This window comes from Vanacampus margaritifer, chromosome 20, assembly GCF_051991255.1.
Source record: "Vanacampus margaritifer isolate UIUO_Vmar chromosome 20, RoL_Vmar_1.0, whole genome shotgun sequence".
NCBI classification, from domain to species: domain Eukaryota; kingdom Metazoa; phylum Chordata; class Actinopteri; order Syngnathiformes; family Syngnathidae; genus Vanacampus; species Vanacampus margaritifer.
The window spans coordinates 8,213,503-8,233,554 of record NC_135451.1 but is presented as its reverse complement, the minus strand read 5'-3'; the positions used below and the strand labels follow the sequence as shown (position 1 = coordinate 8,233,554).

General features: G+C 39.0%; 1 protein-coding gene across 3 annotated transcripts in view; it reads right to left on the bottom strand.

Annotated features, from left to right (window-relative positions):
* Positions 1–1,225: 1,225 nt before the first annotated feature.
* odad2 (outer dynein arm docking complex subunit 2) overlaps positions 1,226–20,052 on the bottom strand; it is a 43,164-nt gene continuing 24,337 nt past the window's right edge. For 2 of the 3 annotated variants that reach the window (XM_077554593.1, XM_077554592.1), the window contains 6 exons: positions 19,036–19,216; positions 18,898–18,959; positions 14,532–14,646; positions 9,820–10,008; positions 8,131–8,352; positions 1,226–1,365 (listed from right to left, as the gene is read on the bottom strand). In XM_077554593.1, the coding sequence (XP_077410719.1) occupies positions 1,240–1,365; positions 8,131–8,352; positions 9,820–10,008; positions 14,532–14,646; positions 18,898–18,959; positions 19,036–19,216 (895 nt within the window). In that variant the 3' untranslated portion in view covers positions 1,226–1,239. Of the gene's footprint in view, positions 1,366–8,130; positions 8,353–9,819; positions 10,009–10,073; positions 10,172–14,531; positions 14,647–18,897; positions 18,960–19,035; positions 19,217–20,052 lie in introns of those variants that run through there. The other variant, XR_013289724.1, reaches the window with a different exon arrangement.

The following is a 20,052-nucleotide window of genomic DNA, read 5'->3' as shown; positions in this document are numbered from 1 at the left end:
AGAATTCTGACTTTATTCTCAGAATTCTGACTTCAACCACAACATTCTGACTTTATTCTGAGAATTCCGACTTTAATCACAAAATTCAGACTTTAAAGTGAGAATCCTGACTTTATTCTCAGAATTCTGACTTCAACCACAACATTCTGACTTTAAAGTAAGAATTCTGACTTTATTCTGAGAATTCCGACTTTAATCACAAAATTCTGACTTTAAACTGAGAATTCTGACTTTATTCTCAGAATTCCGACTTTAATCACAAAATTCAGACTTTAAAGTGAGAATTCTGACTTTATTCTCAGAATTCTGACTTCAACCACAACATTCTGACTTTATTCTGAGAATTCCGACTTTAATCACAAAATTCAGACTTTAAAGTGAGACTCCTGACTCTATTCTCAGAATTCTGACTTCAACCACAACATTCTGACTTTAAAGTAAGAATTCTGACTTTATTCTGAGAATTCAGACTTTAATCACAAAATTCTGACTTTAAACTGAGAATTCTGACTTTATTCTCAGAATTCCGACTTTAATCACAAAATTCTGACTTTAAAGTGAAAATTCTGGCTTTAATCTCAGAATTCTCACTTTATCACTCTAATCACTTTATCCCTCTAATCTCAGAGTTTATTTCAGAAATCTCACTTTAATCTCAGAATTCTGAATTAAAAGTGAGAATTCCAATTTTGTGACGTAGAGCTATGAATTGTGGGGGGAAGAATTCTGAGAATAAAGTCAGAATCCTGCACACCTTTCTTTTCCTCTTTACTGGCCCTAATCCTTAAACAGTTGCTAAAAAGTAAGGAAAAATCATTTGTTTGCGAGTTTTAGTTGACTTTCATTAATGTGCTAATGAAATCCCAGATTTGTGTCAATTACATGTTTGTTTCCTATTTAGTTTTTCGTCCATCCTGAGCTAGTCTCAAGGCCTGTCCGTCTGTGTTTATGTTTGTTACTGCTCAGAAGCTTTCTCTTTTCACACCAAAAACACACACACACTCAAACATGCAATAAGTATATGCATCCAATTGTTGAAATCTTCAAATGGGCACAGTAAACGACCGTAAAAAAATGTTTGCACAACAATTATCTCGCTGATGTCATCGTTACGCGCATTACCTCACGATCATGAGGTAACGGATCTGAAACAAAGATTAAGCACAACAGCAAATAAACACGAGCCCGGCCGTGGTTTGGATTTAATCATAAGATTTTATTTATAGCCACCTGGTTCAATTACATGCATGGTGTTGATTTTTTGGCCCGGGCCTGGCCTGGAAAGAGCAGACGGATGTTGCGCACGCAGTCCGCGGCGGCGTTGCGAACCTTCTCATCATCAGAGCCCATGAAGTGGATCAGAGGCTGCAACGAGTACACAAGAGAGAGTTTTTGGGCTGACAAACATCGGACTCATTTTGTATGCACTGAATGCGGCAAACAAAAAAAAAGCGCGACATCAAACCTGAGCATGAACCACGCCACTCAGATGATATCTTTTTTGGCTATTAGCGGCTTGTGTAATGGAGCAAGTTATAGATTGCACAGTGACACGCTCCTGCATTTTCCACCATCTCAAGCTTCCGAACAGCTCAGTGATTTGCTTACTCTTCAGTTTTGAGTCATGTAAGCGAGTGAAAAGAAACAATTTCACTATATTTAGAAATAGAAACCACCGCTGAGTGCCATGTGTTTTTAGGAGATGATCTGGAGTGAAATCACGACATTACGTTTGCGGGTGGCTGTGGGATCGAGTCAAAATAAAAGTAAATGTAAGCATAAATACTCTGGCGCAACGGATGAAGCTAAATTTATTCAGTGTGTGCTTCTTCCTAAATTCCCGATGGCGAGCCACTGAGGTTTCCCAAGCCACACTTTATTTTCCCAAGGGTTGTTTACATTGATTTTCAAGTGACAACAATACATCCCCGAAATAAGCACTGAAGGTAAAAGCCTCGATAGAAAACAAACAAAGTCAACAGTTCTCAGCTGTTGTCGCTCTGGGACTCGCGTCTTCCTGTTATTTCGTTTGCTTTGTTTAAAAAAAGCCTTAGAATGTATGTTATGTCAGTCATTTGATTTGTTTTCTTTCTGTACGTTGTTGTTGAAAACAGTTTTAAAAAGTACACGTACCGCCAAATGCATATTGTGAGCCACGACGCCTGTGAGACAAACATTTCCTGTCACTTGGGGCGGCATGGCTCAGTGGTAGAGTGGTTGTCTTCCAACCATGAGGTTGGGGGTTTGATCCTCACCCCTGGTGACCGTGTCAAAGTGCCCTTGAGCAAGACACTGAGCAGCAGAATGAGTGAATTTGTGACATTGTTAAGCGCTTTGAGCACCGTATGGTGTAGAGAAAAGCGCTATATAAAAAGCAGCCCATTTTGTCCGAGCGCCATCCAAAATGGCTCCGCGACCCACTTAAAAAAAAAGAAAGCTTTCATTTTTATGCCCTTCATTTTCATTATGAGTTGACTATTATAGCATTTTGTGGTGATATTTATTGGTGCCAGTAGACATTTTTTGTAGTCTTTGTTGAAGTGACTCATCAGGATGTCAAACATGCATTCAGTCTTAAGCACAGTATTTAAAATTGAATTACATTAATATAATTAATTTCCTACTTTTGTCTTTTCGAGTTAGTGGGAGTGATGCGGTCGAGCAAAAAAAGTGGGCGGATGAATATGTGCAACATGAATTCACATATAATGGAACGTATGGTGTTCCACAGGGTTCAATTCTGAGGGCCTCTGTTCTTTTCATTGTATCTGCTTGCCTCTGGGTTCCATCTTAAGAAAACCGCGGTGGGTTTTGTTTTCAAAGTGATCTGTAAATATGAGTGATGGGAGTCAAAAAATCGATTCTCATAAGAATCGCGATTCTCATTTAGTAAGTACGGTTCAGAATCTATTTGAAATGTCCCAAAATCGATTTTATTTAAATTATTTTATACTGCCTTCCCTTTGTTTGTGTGTGCCTTTATTGGGAGCAATGTTCATGTTGTACAAGATTTGGCCACTTAGGGGCAGTGTGGTTCCGTGTGTTCTGATACACTGTAAAATTGTAGCCACATTAGAGAGTAGAAGGAAAAAGTCACGATCAAGTTATTCCAACAAAAGTTTTTTTTTTTTTGCAGCGTAGGAAGAGCATATGCCGGTGAGTAATGTTAACATGCTTCTCTGTATCCATTTTGTATTAATAGCCGTTCTTTTGAGTGATAAAAGTACCGCGAGTAGCGTGCTAATTAGCATTAGCGAGTCGGACTGGAGTAGATCATGATGATTCTTTGCACATGTATGAATTAAAGCAGAAATCATTGTCAATCAAATCATTTTGAATCAAAAAATGATTCTGCAGACCCAAAAAAATCTGAATCGAATCGTGAGACAGTCAAAGATTCCCACCCCTACTGTTTACATATGTGGACATGCTAACGTCTCATTGCGCGTTGTGCGGTGAGCAAACAAAAAGGACATTCCCAACAGTTTCTACGCAAAGATCAACAAAAAGAAGCCAGTTATGAATGCCATTAAAAGGGTTATACACAGAACAGTGGATATAAACAGTCATGGATGTTGCTCACTTCATTTCATGGGCACACAGCAAACAGTGTTGGGATTATGCGAAACATTTGCCCTTTGGTTTTATAGGATTTTTAAATAGCATCCAAAACACCTCGGTGAGCAAACTCGCATCCACAGGCCGGTGAAAACATGCAGCTCGCTAACAAGTCTCTTTTGTTGAAAAGAGAGGATGCTTGAGAAGTGCCAGAGGCCGAGATGTTGCCAACTTCACTGCGTGTTATTCAGACGTGGCCAAATAAGTTCTCGCGAAGCACGCGGCCCGGCTAAGATAAGCGTGTCTCTCTTCGCTGCCCTTTTTTCCCCCCTCAAGCTTGCGCTTCCCCTCCCAGCTGGGATCCCGTAGAATATAAAACACCACTTGTTAGATATTCCCTGACTGTGGCGAACACTTTCCGCTACGTTTGAAATTGGGAATCATGTTCTTCTGAGTTTTTTTTTTGTACTTTACAGAACTCCAGTGACCTCGGAGACGAAAGGGAAAAGGAAGTGTACACGCTCCATATAATCGCCCTCCCGCCTTCCCTCTCAGGCAGTCTGGGAGGGCTGCGCACTCTTGCACATATTCTATTGCACGTGGAGGTGTCACGGTGTTAAGTGCGCTCACGTTTGACCAGCTGCAGGTAGCTCGGACCTCCTCTAACCTGACCTGCCGTTATGGATCCATCAGCTCCCAGCGTTCCCGTGATCGGAGCGTTCGGATGCCAAGTTTAGCTGAGCCCGGTTGGTGAGAGGAAGTTAAGGTAAACAAGATTCCCTGCGGACTTTCGCGAGCCAGAGACAGTTCCGCCACCTTCGGCTTCCGAAGAGCAGGAAGCGATAGGGGCAGCTTTTTAGTTAGCAAATTTTGTTGTGAATCTCGATTCGGAATCCTAAAAATCCTATCCAAGGATTGTAGTACTCAAATTCAACTGAAGAATTCCATCCCACAAAATCTTTTCAGACATTCCTATACATAATATACATTCAGTTACAGATAGGGTAATCTGGGATTAAGCGGGAGTTCCAGTTGGGTCAAACGTAACCCAATTATGTCAACTTTGAGTCAAGAAATTGGTCTTTTAGTGTAAAAATAATTCATAAATATTGGTCAGATCGTTTATTTGGGTAAAAAAAAAAGGGTAATTTTGAATTAAAAAAAACACAGAAAGTTGGGTCAAATTAACCCAAGTAGAGGATGGGTCAATTTTTGATATCTAGTTGGGTTATTTTTGACCCAATTGTTTTTAGAGTGTGGACTGGCCATCTGGCATACAGGGCAGATGCCCGGTGGGCCGGTGTTTTTTTTTGGGGGGGCCGATGCAATGCTTTCTAATGTATAATTTTCCTATATTTTACCCCAAGAGACTGACCCACAATTTAGAGGGACCGGTCTGTTAATGCACTCTAAAAAATAGTTGGGACAAATGTAACCCAATTATGGATAAAAAATGGACTGATCTACTTTATGGGTCAATTTGACCCAACTTTCTAGGTTGTTTTATACTAAATGACCCAAAAAAAGTTGACCCAAGTAAATGATCTGACCAATATTTATGAATTGTTTTACACTAAAAGACCAATTTCTTGACTCAAAGTTGGGTCAAATTGGCCCAAGTTGAGCATCAGTCCATTTTTGATCCATAGTTGGGTTATTTTTGACCCAACTGTTTTTAGAGTGTACATTTCAAATATCGATAGCAAACTGTGGCAGGGTTTTTAGGTGCTAGCTAGCGAGCTCCCTAGCTAGCTTGTTTACCTGCTAGGGAGCTCGCTAGCTAGCACAAGGTGCTAAAGCCAAACTGTGGCAGGGTTTTTACTTTCTGGACCTGGATTTGCCACCTCTGAATGCCAATCTGCAACCACTAAATTAACATAAATGAAAGGACAATATTCGAGCATTTCGTAAGGAATAAAACATCTAAGACAAAGCCAGCTAATCGATTTTCCAGAGCGAAATGCTTTCTTTCGGATGCCTAATTTCCTTTGCGAGCCTCAGGGTGCTGCTACACACATCATTAAGTGCGCTACAGCCTGAACATTACGTTCTCCAGCAGCTCTGCAGTCAAAGAACTCGCTTGAAACTGTACACTACACGTGGGTGAACATGTTTGGAGAGCTTCTCCACGGCACAGAAAAAGCTCACTGAAATACTGCTGCAATAACACGAGAGGTGCTCTATAAATTGACACCACACCATAAATTAGACACAGACCACTCATATCAGTAGTCGATAAACGAGCAATGATGTTGTTTTTGAGCAAATTCTTTCTGTTGGGTGTCTAAATGTCATCCAAGCGGGTCATTCCAATGCCCGTTGCACGGTGTTGATTGACATGCTCTCAAACCGTAATGTCTCCTCAGGTACGTTTCACGCTGGCCGAGACTGAAGCCAGACTGAACAATGAGGCCGCCTGTGGTGGCTTTCCATGTCTGAGATTAACAACAAATGCAACACTCGGCGCAGTTAAGCTCTTTAAAAGTCCCGAAATACATGATGGAGCATTGTTGCAATCCTTCACTGGTACATTAATAAGGTCAAATACTGAAACAGGATTACAGACGGCGGCATTTCATGCATTTGCACACACTTTTGGACAAAAAAAAAAAAGCACAGTACGCACATACAAGATGATGAAAAAGAAGGTGTGCCAACTTCATATTGTGTGTAATAAAACAGTTGAAGAATTTCGTAAATTGGACGTAATTGTTTTCGGAACAGCTAATGTTCAGTGAAGTAAACCAATTATAGCTAAGTGCTTAACCACTTAGACTGTAGTACACCAATTTTATGAACGTGGGAAAAATGCTTGACTTTGGTTGGGATAGAAATAGTACTTTAAATGTTCTTTGTGTATAGGACTGAGGCATGCACTGTCAAGAACTAAATAAAATATGGTTGAGTTAACAGATACTTTTTTCGTGTAACTTCTATGTCATTGACCAGTGGTGTCAAAACTAGGGTGTGGGGGCCATTTGCGACCCGCCACACAATTTTAGGCGGCAATTACAAAAAACATTACACACGGCCCACAATGTAATTCATACAATTTATAACTAAAATAGTAACATTTCTTTTTATAATGCCGAATTAAGTTCCACAAGCAAAAATGTTTGTGCTCTTTGTCAAAGTCAGATTTGTGAATATAAACCATAATAAACCGAAATTTCTTGACACTAACATTCTCATATTTCAGTTAATTTTTTTAATTTGTTCATTTATTTCAGGCAGCAATCAACAAGATATCAGTTTTTCCAAACAATACTCAACTAAAACTGATACTGAAAATGAGTGGGAAAAAAAAAAACCTCAAGAAAACTATATATTATAACATCTATACAAAGTGGCAGATTTAAATGTTATGCTTGAGAAATTACAAAAAAAGCCCCAAGTAAACTCTGCTTTAAAGATTGTCATTTTATTACAGATTGCTCTTTTTTTGGTATTCAATATTAGGGGCAAATCTATTCTAGAATACAGGACTGCAGGCTACCCTAAAATCGGGAAAAAGCCAAATGTTGACCTTATCACCCTTATTAAAAAGGTGTAGTATAGTTTCTCAAAAATAATTAAAATGCACAATTGCATGAATAGGTTTGAGCATTTTTAACTCATTTAACTCAAAACGTATAAGAACGTTCTATTTTAAATATTGACATGGTCCCAAAAACGTATTTATATGTTTTTTAAAATGTTTTTTTTTTTTTTTTAACGCTAGAGCATAAAGAAGGCTTTGATGCAGCCACTGACCTGAAGAGGTAGCTTAAAGCAATGGTAGTTATTACAAAAAAAAAACGTCCAGCAGGTGGCACCAAAGTATAGGAGATCAACCAGGGCCATGTTGCAAAAAGGCCCCTTTCCCCAGTGTTTTCAACAAGTTTGTGAAACTTAGCTATATTCTAATGTTAATTGCTGCAAAACAGAAACAGATACAAATATACCCCCCCCCCCCATGTTTTCATAGCAATAGGACACAATATTCTGTGGGCCTTGCAAAATCAGTCAAAATCCAGTAAAACAGCCAGGAGCGAAGGGGGTTGCTTTGGTTGAAAATGGCTGGAATTGAATGAGTTAAGAGTGGCCCTTGCACCTTTCAATTTTCTGTATGTGGCCCTTGTAGGAAAATGTTTTGACACCCCGGTCATAGACTAACTTTATTAACTTGCATATAACCACACAATCTAATCTGCTCCATATTAATTTTGACTGTGCTCAGTGAGAATATTGCTTTTCTTTCCAAAGCCGACAGCTCGGCCTGATGCTGCATTTTACCCTGATGTCCAGGAACCGGCCATAGCAACGGTTGCCACCAGCTACAAGCCTTTGACTTGCGCCGTAATGGCATGTAGGCTCTACCAGAGAAATGACACTTCGCACACACTGCGCTGTTTGCTTTACTGAATTCCCATGATGGTTCGACAGTTGAGCTGTGTTTCCTCAGCTGAATAAAAAAACACTTTTGTAGCAGGTTCTTCGCTCAAAGGATGTGGAAGATTTATTCGTTTTAACACATGACTAAAACTTTGTTAATTCTAGACTGAATCAGAGCTGAAATACCCCGTGACTGACCTTCATTACTCCTTCGCTGTGCATGATGACGCAATTGTTTGACTCCTTGGACAGCTGGTGCAGGGCCATCACAGTACTGTGGCGAACTTTCATGTCCTGTGACTTTAAATAGGACGCCAGGTGGGGCACGACTCCCGCCTCCCCGAAAGTCGCCCTGTTGTTGCGCCACGTGCAGCACTGGGCGATGGCCTGAGCCAGGTGGCAGCGGAGTAGGTCACTGGGCTGTGTGGAGAACAGGATGGATGCCATTAAGAGTCCAAAGACCAGATCTACTTACTGCCTAGCAACAACATCTACATATATGTGTCTAATTAGCTGGATGGATGATGTGAAGGATACAAAGCAGCAGCCATTCAAACCCAAAAAGGTGTAAATATGTTTTTTAATAGGATATTTAATAGGTTTGAGCATTTTTAACTCATTTTCTCCCAAAACGTATAGAACGTATTTTAAATATTGACATGGTCCCAAAAACGTATTTATATGTTTTTTTTTGTTTGTTTGTTTTTTAATGCTAGAGCATACAGAAGGCATTGATACAGCTTCTGACATGAAAAGGTGGCTTAAAGCAATGGTAGTTGGCAGCAGAGTATAAGAGATCAACAATGTTGCAACAAGCTCTTTTCCCCAGTGTTTTCAACAGGTTTGTGAATAATGATGAAACTTAGCTATATTCTAATGCTAATTGCTACAAACAGAAACATATACAAGTATACTTTTTTTTCTTGATGAAAGAAGAGACTCTAATCTTTCTTTTGGTAGGCTCCTTGTTTTTATAGCAGTAGAACACACTATTCTGTGGAGCTTGCAAAATCAGTCCAAATCCAGTAAAACAGCCGGGAGCGAAGAATGAAAATGGAGTGACGTCAACCCCCCAATTTTTTTGGGACAATAATATGTTCTATGCAGCCTGTTCTAGTCTAAATATGGTATTCTGGTTGATATTTTGTCAGTGGAATATGAGTTAAGCACATACAATATATATATATATATATATATATATATATATATATATATATATATATGTATATATATATATATATATATATATATATATATATATATATATATATGTATATATATATATATATGTGTATAGGTATATATATGTATACATATTTAAAAAAAAAAGAGAGAAAAAAAGGAAAAAAAAACAAAACATTTTTTTTTTTTTTTTTTTTTAAAAAGGAGAGCAATGATGATGTCAAATCGAATGAACAATACTGAGCTCTCCTGAAAAAAATAAAAATAAAAAATAAAAAATAAGGAATATGAGTTAAGCAACAAAATCCAGCCATTTTGATCCATCTCAGAGAGCGGCTATTTTGCCACTTGGTGTCTACTGAAGATGACATCAATGTTGCTCAGGGCTCAGGCAACGACCAATCACAGCTCACCTGTTTTCTGAAGCTGAGCTGTGATTGGTCGATACCTGAGGCTTGCGCGACTGTGATGTCATCTTCAGTCGACAGCAAGTGGCAAAATGGTTGCCCCCTGGATTTTGCTTCATAACTCATATTCCACAAATGTAATATTAATCAGAATGTCATGTTTAGACTAGTGAGGTCACATAAAACATATTATTGTCAAGCAATATTTCAGGTTGACTTTCATTTTCATAGATCTTAAATTGTTGTTCAAAGCGAATGCCGAGTTTAGAAGAGATGGCGAACTGCGTCGTGCGCTTACTTTGTCAGTCAGCTTGGCCAGCAGCGAGACCACGTCGTAATCGCTCAGAACTGCCAAATTGTACTTGTCTTTGGCGATTTTGGCAATGACGGCGCACATGCTCGCCAGCACATCGTCATTGGTTGACGTTAGCAAATCAATGACCAGCTCCATGGCACCCATCAGAGAGCTCACCATTTCCCCGGACTCCTAAAGACAAAAAAGTGCTTGATTGTTAGATGAAATGATACAAAATAATAAAGACAAGTACATACCTTTATCAGTTGAGTAATGAAGAATGAATTATTTTCTCTCGTATGTTTTCCCCCACCAAAAAGAACATCACTGACCCTCAGAGATGGCAAATCCAGGTCTGGAAAGTAAAAACCAAAGGTGTGCGAGTCAATCAATTTTGAGCGTCCGTCAATCGTCAAGTCGGACTCTGGACAACCTTCCGTCAATATTTGAAAGAACCGCATTGTAATCGTCAGTCCGTCATTCCTCAGCGAAATGGGCATTCTGTCATTGATGGATTGACGATTACATTGACGGACAAAAACCCACTTACAGCAATGCTTAGTCTGTCAATTTTTCAAAGTTCGAACAAAACGGCCGTCCGTCATTGACATATTGACAGACCTTCCGTTAATATTGACGAAATGCCCATCTCTGGTTAAGCCTGGACCTGGATTTGCCACCTCTGCTGATCCTAACCCCTTTTGTTAGCTTTCATAAAAAAAACACTTTCCTTCCATAGAACTGTTTTACACACACAAAAAGCAATCAGCCTGAAATATTCTACAACTTCTTCAGCACTCTCCCCAAGTTGCCACATCAAATTTAAAGCTTAAGAGGTGACATTTATAGCCCTTTCCCCCCAGAGAACTGCTGAATTGTATGAGAGAAGCCTCACAATTCAAATTCATGGCCATGGCAGGTACCGCAAGGGCTTTTACCAAACCAAGAGTCTGCTACGGAGTACTAAAAGAACCACAGCGGAAGAGCTGGCAGGGGCACGGGCTACATACAGCAGGGCTTGGCACATCGGGGCACTCTTTTAAAAATGCAACTCAGTAGATTGCAGAAGAATAGACCAAAGTGGCAAGGTCTAAATCTAAAAAGGATACAGCCTCCTCTCTTATGGGAAGATTTTCTACACTTATGTTGGCGTGTGTCTGTGGGAATATTTGCTCATTCTCCTTCAAATGTTAAGGTTGTACAAGCTGCTGTGCTAGTTCATTCCAAAGGTGAGGGTAGAGCACCAAACTCATCCAATCATGCCCTTGTGAACCTTGAACCAATTGGAGGAAAAAACGTGACACTGCAATTTGGCTGGGAATGTAATATGCAATAAATGTGGTTGTGTTTTTACTATAGCTAATGCTAGATGCTATCTTGGGTTGACAGTTCAACAGTGCTAAACAACGCAATGCACTCACCATTATCCACCTTTTTTGGCTCAGTATCAAACATTCTTTCATTTTTCAAGTTCAAACTTTTTTTTCTTTTCTTTTTTTTTGTGAGAGCTCAGTATTGTTTATTCGGTAATTTTACCGATTTGACATGTCATCATCATTGCTCTTTTATTTATTTATTTATTTTTAATTTTATTTTATATATTTTTTGAATTTTGTATGTGGGTGAGTATGTGTATGTGCGTGTATGTGCGTGCATGTGTGCGTATTCATTAATTCACCTAAAACCTATTAAAAAAAAACATACCGTTCACCTAAACCGAACACTTCCAGCCAGAGTCGTGAGGCCGTCAGGAGACCCGAGGAAGGACCAAAGAAAGGAAAAGGAAAGTGAAATCCAGCACTGACCAGACCCCACCCACCACCCACCGGGCCACCAACCAGAGTCCTCGGTGTCAAACATATTCTAATGACAAATTAAGATAAGTGTCCATATAATGGAGATGATGGCATACAATGACTATTTTAACATAAAATTACACATTGTAGGTACAGTATTGTAAACTCAATCCAAATATAGCGTTGTCGTTTCTAGTTACATTCATGCTGCCATGTTTTGAAGCCTAGCTTTAGCTTTCGTTGCATTCTGGCCAGGATTCAGTCTATGGCTCCTGTGATGCTTTGCCAGGAGATGAGCAATTTGTGCAATGAAGGGTACAAAAGTAGGGAGTTGGTAATGGAGTCCAAGGCCAGCAAGCTAACCCTTCCATACACACACACACACACACACACACACACACACACACACACACAGGAAGCTCTCCGTCAGGAATACTGATGACGGCTGGCCGGGAGTCCCAACGACAGCGGAAGCTCTCTCAAGCCACCAGCTGCGATGTGACTGGCCCCGAATCTCTTTCATGGCAAGGATGGATCCACAGATGCTGTATAATGAGGCTCTTAGCCAAGGATCAAATGACATAGATAAGACTATCTGTTGTGTGTTTTCAGGTTCCTCTTAAGAAATGTCCAATATGAACATAGTGTGCTTATTTGAATTATAATACATTTGATAATTAGATAGACACAAGTTCATCTGAATTATCCTTGATTGAAGAATAAAAACAATGGAATTATTCAGTGGTTGATAGTTGGTTCAATGTCTGAGGGGCGTCAAAAGGGAACATTTACAAGATACATAAAAAAAAAAAACTTTTCTCATAAATCTACCCGCAAACTCAAAACATTATTATTATTTTTTTTAATCATTCAACTTGACTGCAAATTGTACCAAAAGTTGCTATGGTAACACACATAACAGCTTGTGCAAAGATGATTAAATAAAAAAATAAATAATAATAAAATAAAAATAAATCCAGAATTTTCCTAAAAGTGCAGTCAAACATTGTCAAACTATATGAGACCTCCTTAGCAGGGCTTGTGATCCCGCTATCCCCTCCACATGGTTGTCATGCATCATTTTCACACTATTTCGGGGCTGGAGAAATTCCATTAAAAAAAAGAAAAGAAAAGGGACGTCACCCAAAGACACCCATCTGGGCCGGATTATTGTACGGATTCTCTCCAAGACAAATTGTTTGCATTTATAACAGCCATAAACCAGTAAAACAGAATTGATATTTTGAGATAAAGCAGCAGGGGGATTATTAATGTTAATAAACAGACATTATGGATCATTTAAATTAGCATGGCTGCAACTAAACTAATTAAATATTACATATTCTTTGAGACGGGTAAACTATTATTTTTCTTAATCCAAGTGCTCATTTATGAAATATTATTACTAGAAAATCACAGCACTTACAAACTGCCCAATCAGATTTGCTTTGAGGATGCTACTTAAAAAGCCTCAGGTTTAAAAATGGTATATATGCTAGCACTAACAGTCCTCAATGTCTTCTTTTTACCTTGGTGACAGCATTTTTTCATTTCAAACATAACTGTACTGGTGTGAGAGTGAATACTGAATACTGTAACGAGAACAAAAAAGGAGTTTGTACATTTCTAATATAAAACAGCTAGCTTATATTAGCTACTTTCTTAGCTAATATTTCCTAGCTAGCTCGGAGGACAAGCTTGTTATCTTATATTAGCTACTATTACTTAGCTATATGAGAGCTAGCCTAACTCTGAGGACAAGCTTGTTATCTTATATTAGCTACGATTACTTAGCTAGCTGAGAGCTAGCCTAACTCTGAGGACAAGCTGTCTAGCGTGTATTAGCTACAAATACCTAGCTAGCGCTGAACATTCACAAAGATTATGTTTTGTGTGTGTGTTTTTTTGTTTTGTTTTTTACATTTCATGCGTTTTAAGCTCAAAACATTATTAAAGCTGGACGTGTGAGTTTGTCAAAGTTGAAAATGATATCGCGCTGTCCACTTGGCACATGTACTGTATCTCAATAACAGGTTGCATGTCGAGTCAGGATTTTCAGCGCGAGAATAAGAAGCAACGCCACAGGATATTAAACTTGTTTTTTTTCTCGCCGCCTGCTTCCCACTTCAACAACCTTGGTGTGCCAAAGGAGCTGTTCTGCTTCTTATTAGGCCGTGGTTCATGTAAGCCCCGTCTGACAGCGGCCTGCCTCTGCTAACGCTAACCTCCCAGCGGCAGGTTGCGGTCAGACGAGCGCGGTGATATATAAAGGTGCTTCTGCTATGTGAGCGGACTCGAATGCTCACGTAACACTTCATTCTGGAACAACAAAAGCTGTGTCGACCCAAGGTTTTGTTTTTTCTATGTGCAGACCCAGGATGAAGATAAAAAAAGAGGAGTGGATGAGATGACACGCAACAAAGTGCAGACCTCCACTAAGGTCGTTCACAAAAGTAGAAGGTGTGAGCGCCTTATTTATATATATTTTTTTGTTTTTCTCGGTCGTGTGAGGTCAATTTCTGGTTTTACAGAGGATGAATTATAGATGTTGAATCTAGAATGGGTGGAGCTCTTTTATCATGACTCAAATGGTAAAGAGAGAAAATACATTTGCAAAAATGAAAAAAAAAAAATGCGGTGGCACATTTAGCTTTAGATGTAGGATATTTTTGGTTCGTGGGGACTTTTTTGAAGACATTATGCAGATGGAAATCTGCTCTTTGTATTGTAGGATCAAGGGAATAGTTCTATAATGAGTCAACAAGACTCTAAATTAAAAGGTATTTACCATATTTTGTGGAGACTTCGTTTTTGTGTGGAAATCAGCTGTGCAGTTCTTGCGTAATACTGCTCACAAACAAACATACTAACTAAAACTGATATAAACAAAACATTAGTAAATGATGAAATTCACTATACCTTTGCATTCTCAATACATGGACCAAGAGCCCACGCGGCACTGGACTGAACTTCTGGATTTGGGTTTTTCAACAAGCTCCATACCCAGCGGATTGCATCAAGATCCTGAATGATCCTTGCGAAGGAAAAACACGTGAGAAGTTAGAAGACAGAAATACGCTATCGAGAAACATGGCTAAGGTGGAAAGACTGCCCCAAATACAGTACCAGTTAATTTTTGCTTCACGATGGGTTTCAACAAAATAAATGTTTTGGAATTGCCCAAAACAGAGTCCACACTTAAAACCAGCAAAATCTGAGGGATAACTGGAATGAGCTAAAGTAATGTTTATTATAAAAATGTATACACCAGCCACAACATTGCAAAGAAACACTGCATTGAATTTAGAGCTGTTCCTAATTCATTTTACTCCCAAGTAGCACGAAGGCAACCATAATTGCCCTCATTAGGCGTAGTACAATTCTACACTAGGAAGACAAAGTTCAGTGATGTTTCCCTAAATCCGCCTGGCGAGCAACAGGCTCCATAAAAATTGATGAATTTCAGCATCAGCATTTCACCGCAACACATTCCCAGTCCTACTCACTTCCTCCCCAGGCGTAAAACTCACTCAGCTGCTCTGCTTACTCCAAATCCCACACTACGGAAAAGCTCAGGTCAGAGGTTAACTGACATCTGTGTAAAGTGCTTCATGAACAGATTTATACATAGACACCGAGACAAATTTTTAGTATGCATTATGTTGGCTTGTTTTTAACCACGGTCCCAAAAAAAGACACCCCTTTCCAAATCAAACACAGTCACAGACAGGTCGCTTTATATTTCACGGCGCTTGTATGAAGTTTACTTAAGCTGTATTTCATGTCGCATAGTCCATGTCCAGAATGCATTGAATTCACACCACAGTGCACCCGTTGTGTGGCGTAAATAACACACGTGTTTCCCCGTGTGATCTTGCGCCAAACGGGGGCCAACATCGAACGCTGTCATAATGGGAGTATCGTCGTGACTGGCAATGAATGAACGCTCATCAGAGGCGCCATCTGTCTTCTGTTTGCACATAAATCAGCCTCCAATGATCATAACATCAGATTCCAGTCTGCGGGGCCTCTTAAATCTGCACCCCAAGAAAAAAAAAAAAAGGAAGCTTCATATCATCAGCCAGAACAGCTCTGTCTCCCTGTGAAGCAGGTATGAAACAGATTAGCATAGAAGTTGCAGCTGACAGTGATGGATTAGAGGGGGCGACCGCAGACCCTGGAGGTATCAAACAGTGTGTGTTCTTTCTTGTAGCAACACAGAATTCATTGGAGAAAATGCAACTGGAGTATTTCATGGGGGGGGGGGCTTGAAAGAAACTTCCATGATGGTGATATTTGAGAAAGTGAAATTTGTCTGCTTTTGAATTCAATAGTTAACTCATTTACTGCCATTGACGGCTATAGACGTCAAAAATTAATTTGAACTATTTCTATTAGTTTGACATTTTTCCCACTTCTGTTAACAAGAGTATGAAAACCTAGATTTTTTTTTGTATTGCATTAGAACAGATATAAAATTTGTGATTAATCGTGAGTTAACTAGTAAAGTCATGTGATTAATTATGATTAAAAACGACGCCCCTAATTTTTAATAATCTTTTCTTTAAAAGAAAAAGATTCTTAAAAATTGGAATAAAATAATTACAATTATTGTATTTATTAATTAAAAAAAAAGAAAAGATTATTAAAATATAGGGGTGTCAGGTGATAATTTTTTTTAATCGTAATTAATCGCATGACTTCACTAGTTCCCACTTCTGTTAACAAGAGTATGACAACCTATATATTTTTTTTATTGTATTAGAACAGATATAAAATTTGTGATTAATCTTGAGTTAACTAGTAAAGTCATGAGATTAATTACAATTAAAAACGACGCCCCTAATTTTTAATAATCTTTTCTTTAAAACAAAAAGATTCTTAAAAATTGGAATAAAAATAATTACAATTATTGTATTTATTTATATATAAAAAAAGAAAAGATTATTAAAATATAAGGGGTGTCAGGTGATAATTTTTTTTAATCGTAATTAATCGCATGACTTCACTAGTTAACTCACAATTAATCACAAATTTTATATCTGTTCTAAATGTACCCCAAAAAGTTTCTAGGTTTTCATACTGTTAACAAAAGTGGGGAAAAAAATGTTAAACTAATAGAAATAGTTCCAAGGAATTTTATGACGTCTATAGCCGTCAATGGCAGTGAATGAGTTAATGGCGTGTGCCACAACATGGTGGTCTGCTAACTACTATAAATACACGTAATGCTAAAATAAAAATAAACAGCTATTGACATAAAATTTGGTTTACAACTGTAAGGAGTAAATTGTAAAAAGTAATTATACGGTCTGGCTTAAATATACATACTGTGAGAAAACACATTAAAACGTTGCCTCATTTAGTTTCCTTAATCTGACATGACTGGCTTTTTTTTGGCGGGGAGCCGAATGTCTGATATGATAACAATGTGTCATCTTTGAACTATGTGAACTTGCCAGTTTTATTTGCATCCTACTTCCGAAGTGTCTCGCGGTCCCTTCGGTCTTGTAAAAGCAACGAGGCAACGATGGAAGGTCCGTGCTGCTCTCCTGTATCGAGGGCGAGGTTTTAAATGAACACAGAGTAAATACTGCATTTGACTGCGGGTCGCCGTGCATTCCCAGCCATGTTGTCTTGGAAATGGGGAAGGCTTTACATGTATTTGTCTTGACAGTGGCCACAAAGCTCCAGTAAAATGCCAGGAATTAAACCAACCCGTATTTAGAGCAGCAGGTAAAATAAGCAAGGCCTAAACAAAACTATTATTAAACCGGGGATCAAAGAGAAACATATCTGCAAAATACAAATTAAGGCTCCATAGCTTTCTTTAAACATCAACATGTGACAAGTTAATGACACAGTGTTTCAATCCAGCATTTGCTTGTCATTCTCTTGTCCTAGGAACTGAATGAGCAAGAGTGTAGTTTAAAGTTATTTCAGTGATGACATGAGTAAGCCGCTAAAAACATTCAAACGGACACCCCACATTGTGTTAACAAGGAAGCCACATCAAATGGGCTAGCCATTGTAATGCTCGTCAAATGATAGTGTAAATACTGTAAGGGTTGTTCCATGGCAAATCACCCTCCAAAATATGACATTTTTAACCAAGCAGATTTAGATTTTAATGAAACTTGGTGTGCTTGTTGATACTGATTACATAACATAAAATCTCAAATTTGAGGTCAATCGGAGCAGCTGTTAAGGTGCCATGGCCTGCCGAATTTCATTTTGGGCAAAAAGGGGCGTGGCCGCCTTCGTTTGAACCATTGTATCCCAGGAACTACCAGGTCAATCTTTACAAAACAGGTATTGCTGGAAAGGGAATTCAATAATGATCATAATCTGATAATCGTTTAGAAATTTGGTGCATATTTTAGCAACCTTTTGACTCTTTGTTTTAGTTGACCTTGGGAATTGACATTGTGGATCACATGACGTTTCCAAAAAATGGATCATGAATGTAATCTCTCGCATGTCATGCTTCAGACTTAATATTCAATGAAAATTAAACATTAAACGAATATTCAACTTTAAAAAATATATTAAAAAAATACATCTATAAAACTTAGATTTTTTTTACGGAAGAGGATTAGGGCCAGTGAAGCAAGAGGGGGGAAAAAAAGTTTGGCAGGATTCTTTTTTAAAGTCAGAATTCTCTCTTTAAAGCCAGAATTCTCAAAGTCTCAAAAGTCAAACTTTAAATATTGGAATTGTGACTTTAAAGTGACAATTCTGACTTTATTCTCAGAATTCTCAATTTTGACTTCTCAGAAGAATTCTGAGAATAAAGTCAGAATTCTCACTTTAAAGTCACAATTCTGACAATTGTGAAGTCAGAATTCTGTGATAAAAGTACAAATTCTGAGATTTAAGGGAGAATTCTCCCTTTTCAGTCAGAATTCTGATTTTAAAGTGAGAATTCTGAGAACAAAGTTTTTTTGTCTCTCTTCACTAGCCCTAATCCTCTTCCGTATGTTTTAGAACATGTAATGTTGTTGAATTCCCTTTCCAGCAATACCTGTTTTGAGAAGATCGACCCAATAGTTCCTGGTATATAAGGGTTCAAAGGAATGTGGACATGCCCCTTTTTGCCCAAAATGTCAAAATTCACTGGCCATAGTTCCAAAACCGTTTCTCCGATTGACCTCATATTTGAGATTTCGTTTTGTGCAATCACTGTCAACAACTACACCAAGTTTCATTCAAATCAAAATCTGCTTGGTTTAACCCACTGGGTGATTTGGCAAGGAAACAACAAAATGAACCGATGCAGACTTACGCCATGTTGTCCAAATCTGTGGCACAGGCCTCCACCACCTTGGTTACATTCACCAACAGCGCCTGGTGGAAGGACAAGAAATTGGATAAGATAGAAGGATGTTTAGAAAAGGATACATAAAGGTGTGGTTGGGCATGCCTCGTTTCTTCCGACAAGCAGGTGGACGAGTGGTTTGAGGCCTCCACATTTGCGGATGGTGACCTTGTTTGCAGGCTTTTGAGCAAACTCCGCCAGGGCTCCCACCACATTAACCAGCACCTCTTCAGGTTGATTAGTCAGCAGGCCTATCAGAGTCTCCAGAACTTTATGATCCTGAAACCTTTTGAGGATAAAGGGCAATTTATTTTGGGGTACAACCACTTGTATTCACTCTCAATTTTCTATTATACAGGTAGCAAGGAAACGTGTCCTGTTTTTTTTTTTTTTTGTGTGTGGGATTGTGTCTTGTTTCCCAGTGGGACTTGGTAGTTGAATGGGAAATAACCATGGTTTGATATGTCCTCATGTAACCTCTTATATAAGGATATGTTGTTGTCCTGGGAATAAAGGGCGGAATCAACCTGGGAACTCTTCCTTGTTTATACTATAGTCCTCCCTGCTTCGGAAACATGTTTTCGAGGGTGCCTGGGAGAGGGCTTGGCCACCCCGGTTTCTCACGCTCACAACTTTTTGTTAACGAATAAAAAACGGAGCGGCACACGGTGTGGGTAGAGCCAGCTGTGGGATACGTACGATCGCCCAGCCGTTTTGCAGCTCGTTCTACCCGGACCGTCGGCTCTCCGGTCTAGTGTCAAGGTAAGCGCTGATGATGATTATATTCTGCTGCTTAGCGATGAAGTGTGTTGATTGCTGTGTGCGGGGAGTAAAGGGCACATTTGTTCTAGCACAGTATATCAGTCTCTGTGTATTCATTGTTGCCGCCGATCACTCACGATCCTGCATGAAAATATAAAAGTGAAGTAGTGTTTTCCACAAAACAGTAGTAAACGACAGCACACATTTAAGAGGGATATAATGTGGTGGAAGGCAAACCTCAACAAACCCCTAATGTACAGTTAAGTTTCACTATCTTTATTCACAGTTACGGTTGCTGGCATCCTTGATGCTTAAGCTATTGTACAGGGCCAAGGTCATTTCAGTTTGGTCTATGTCCAT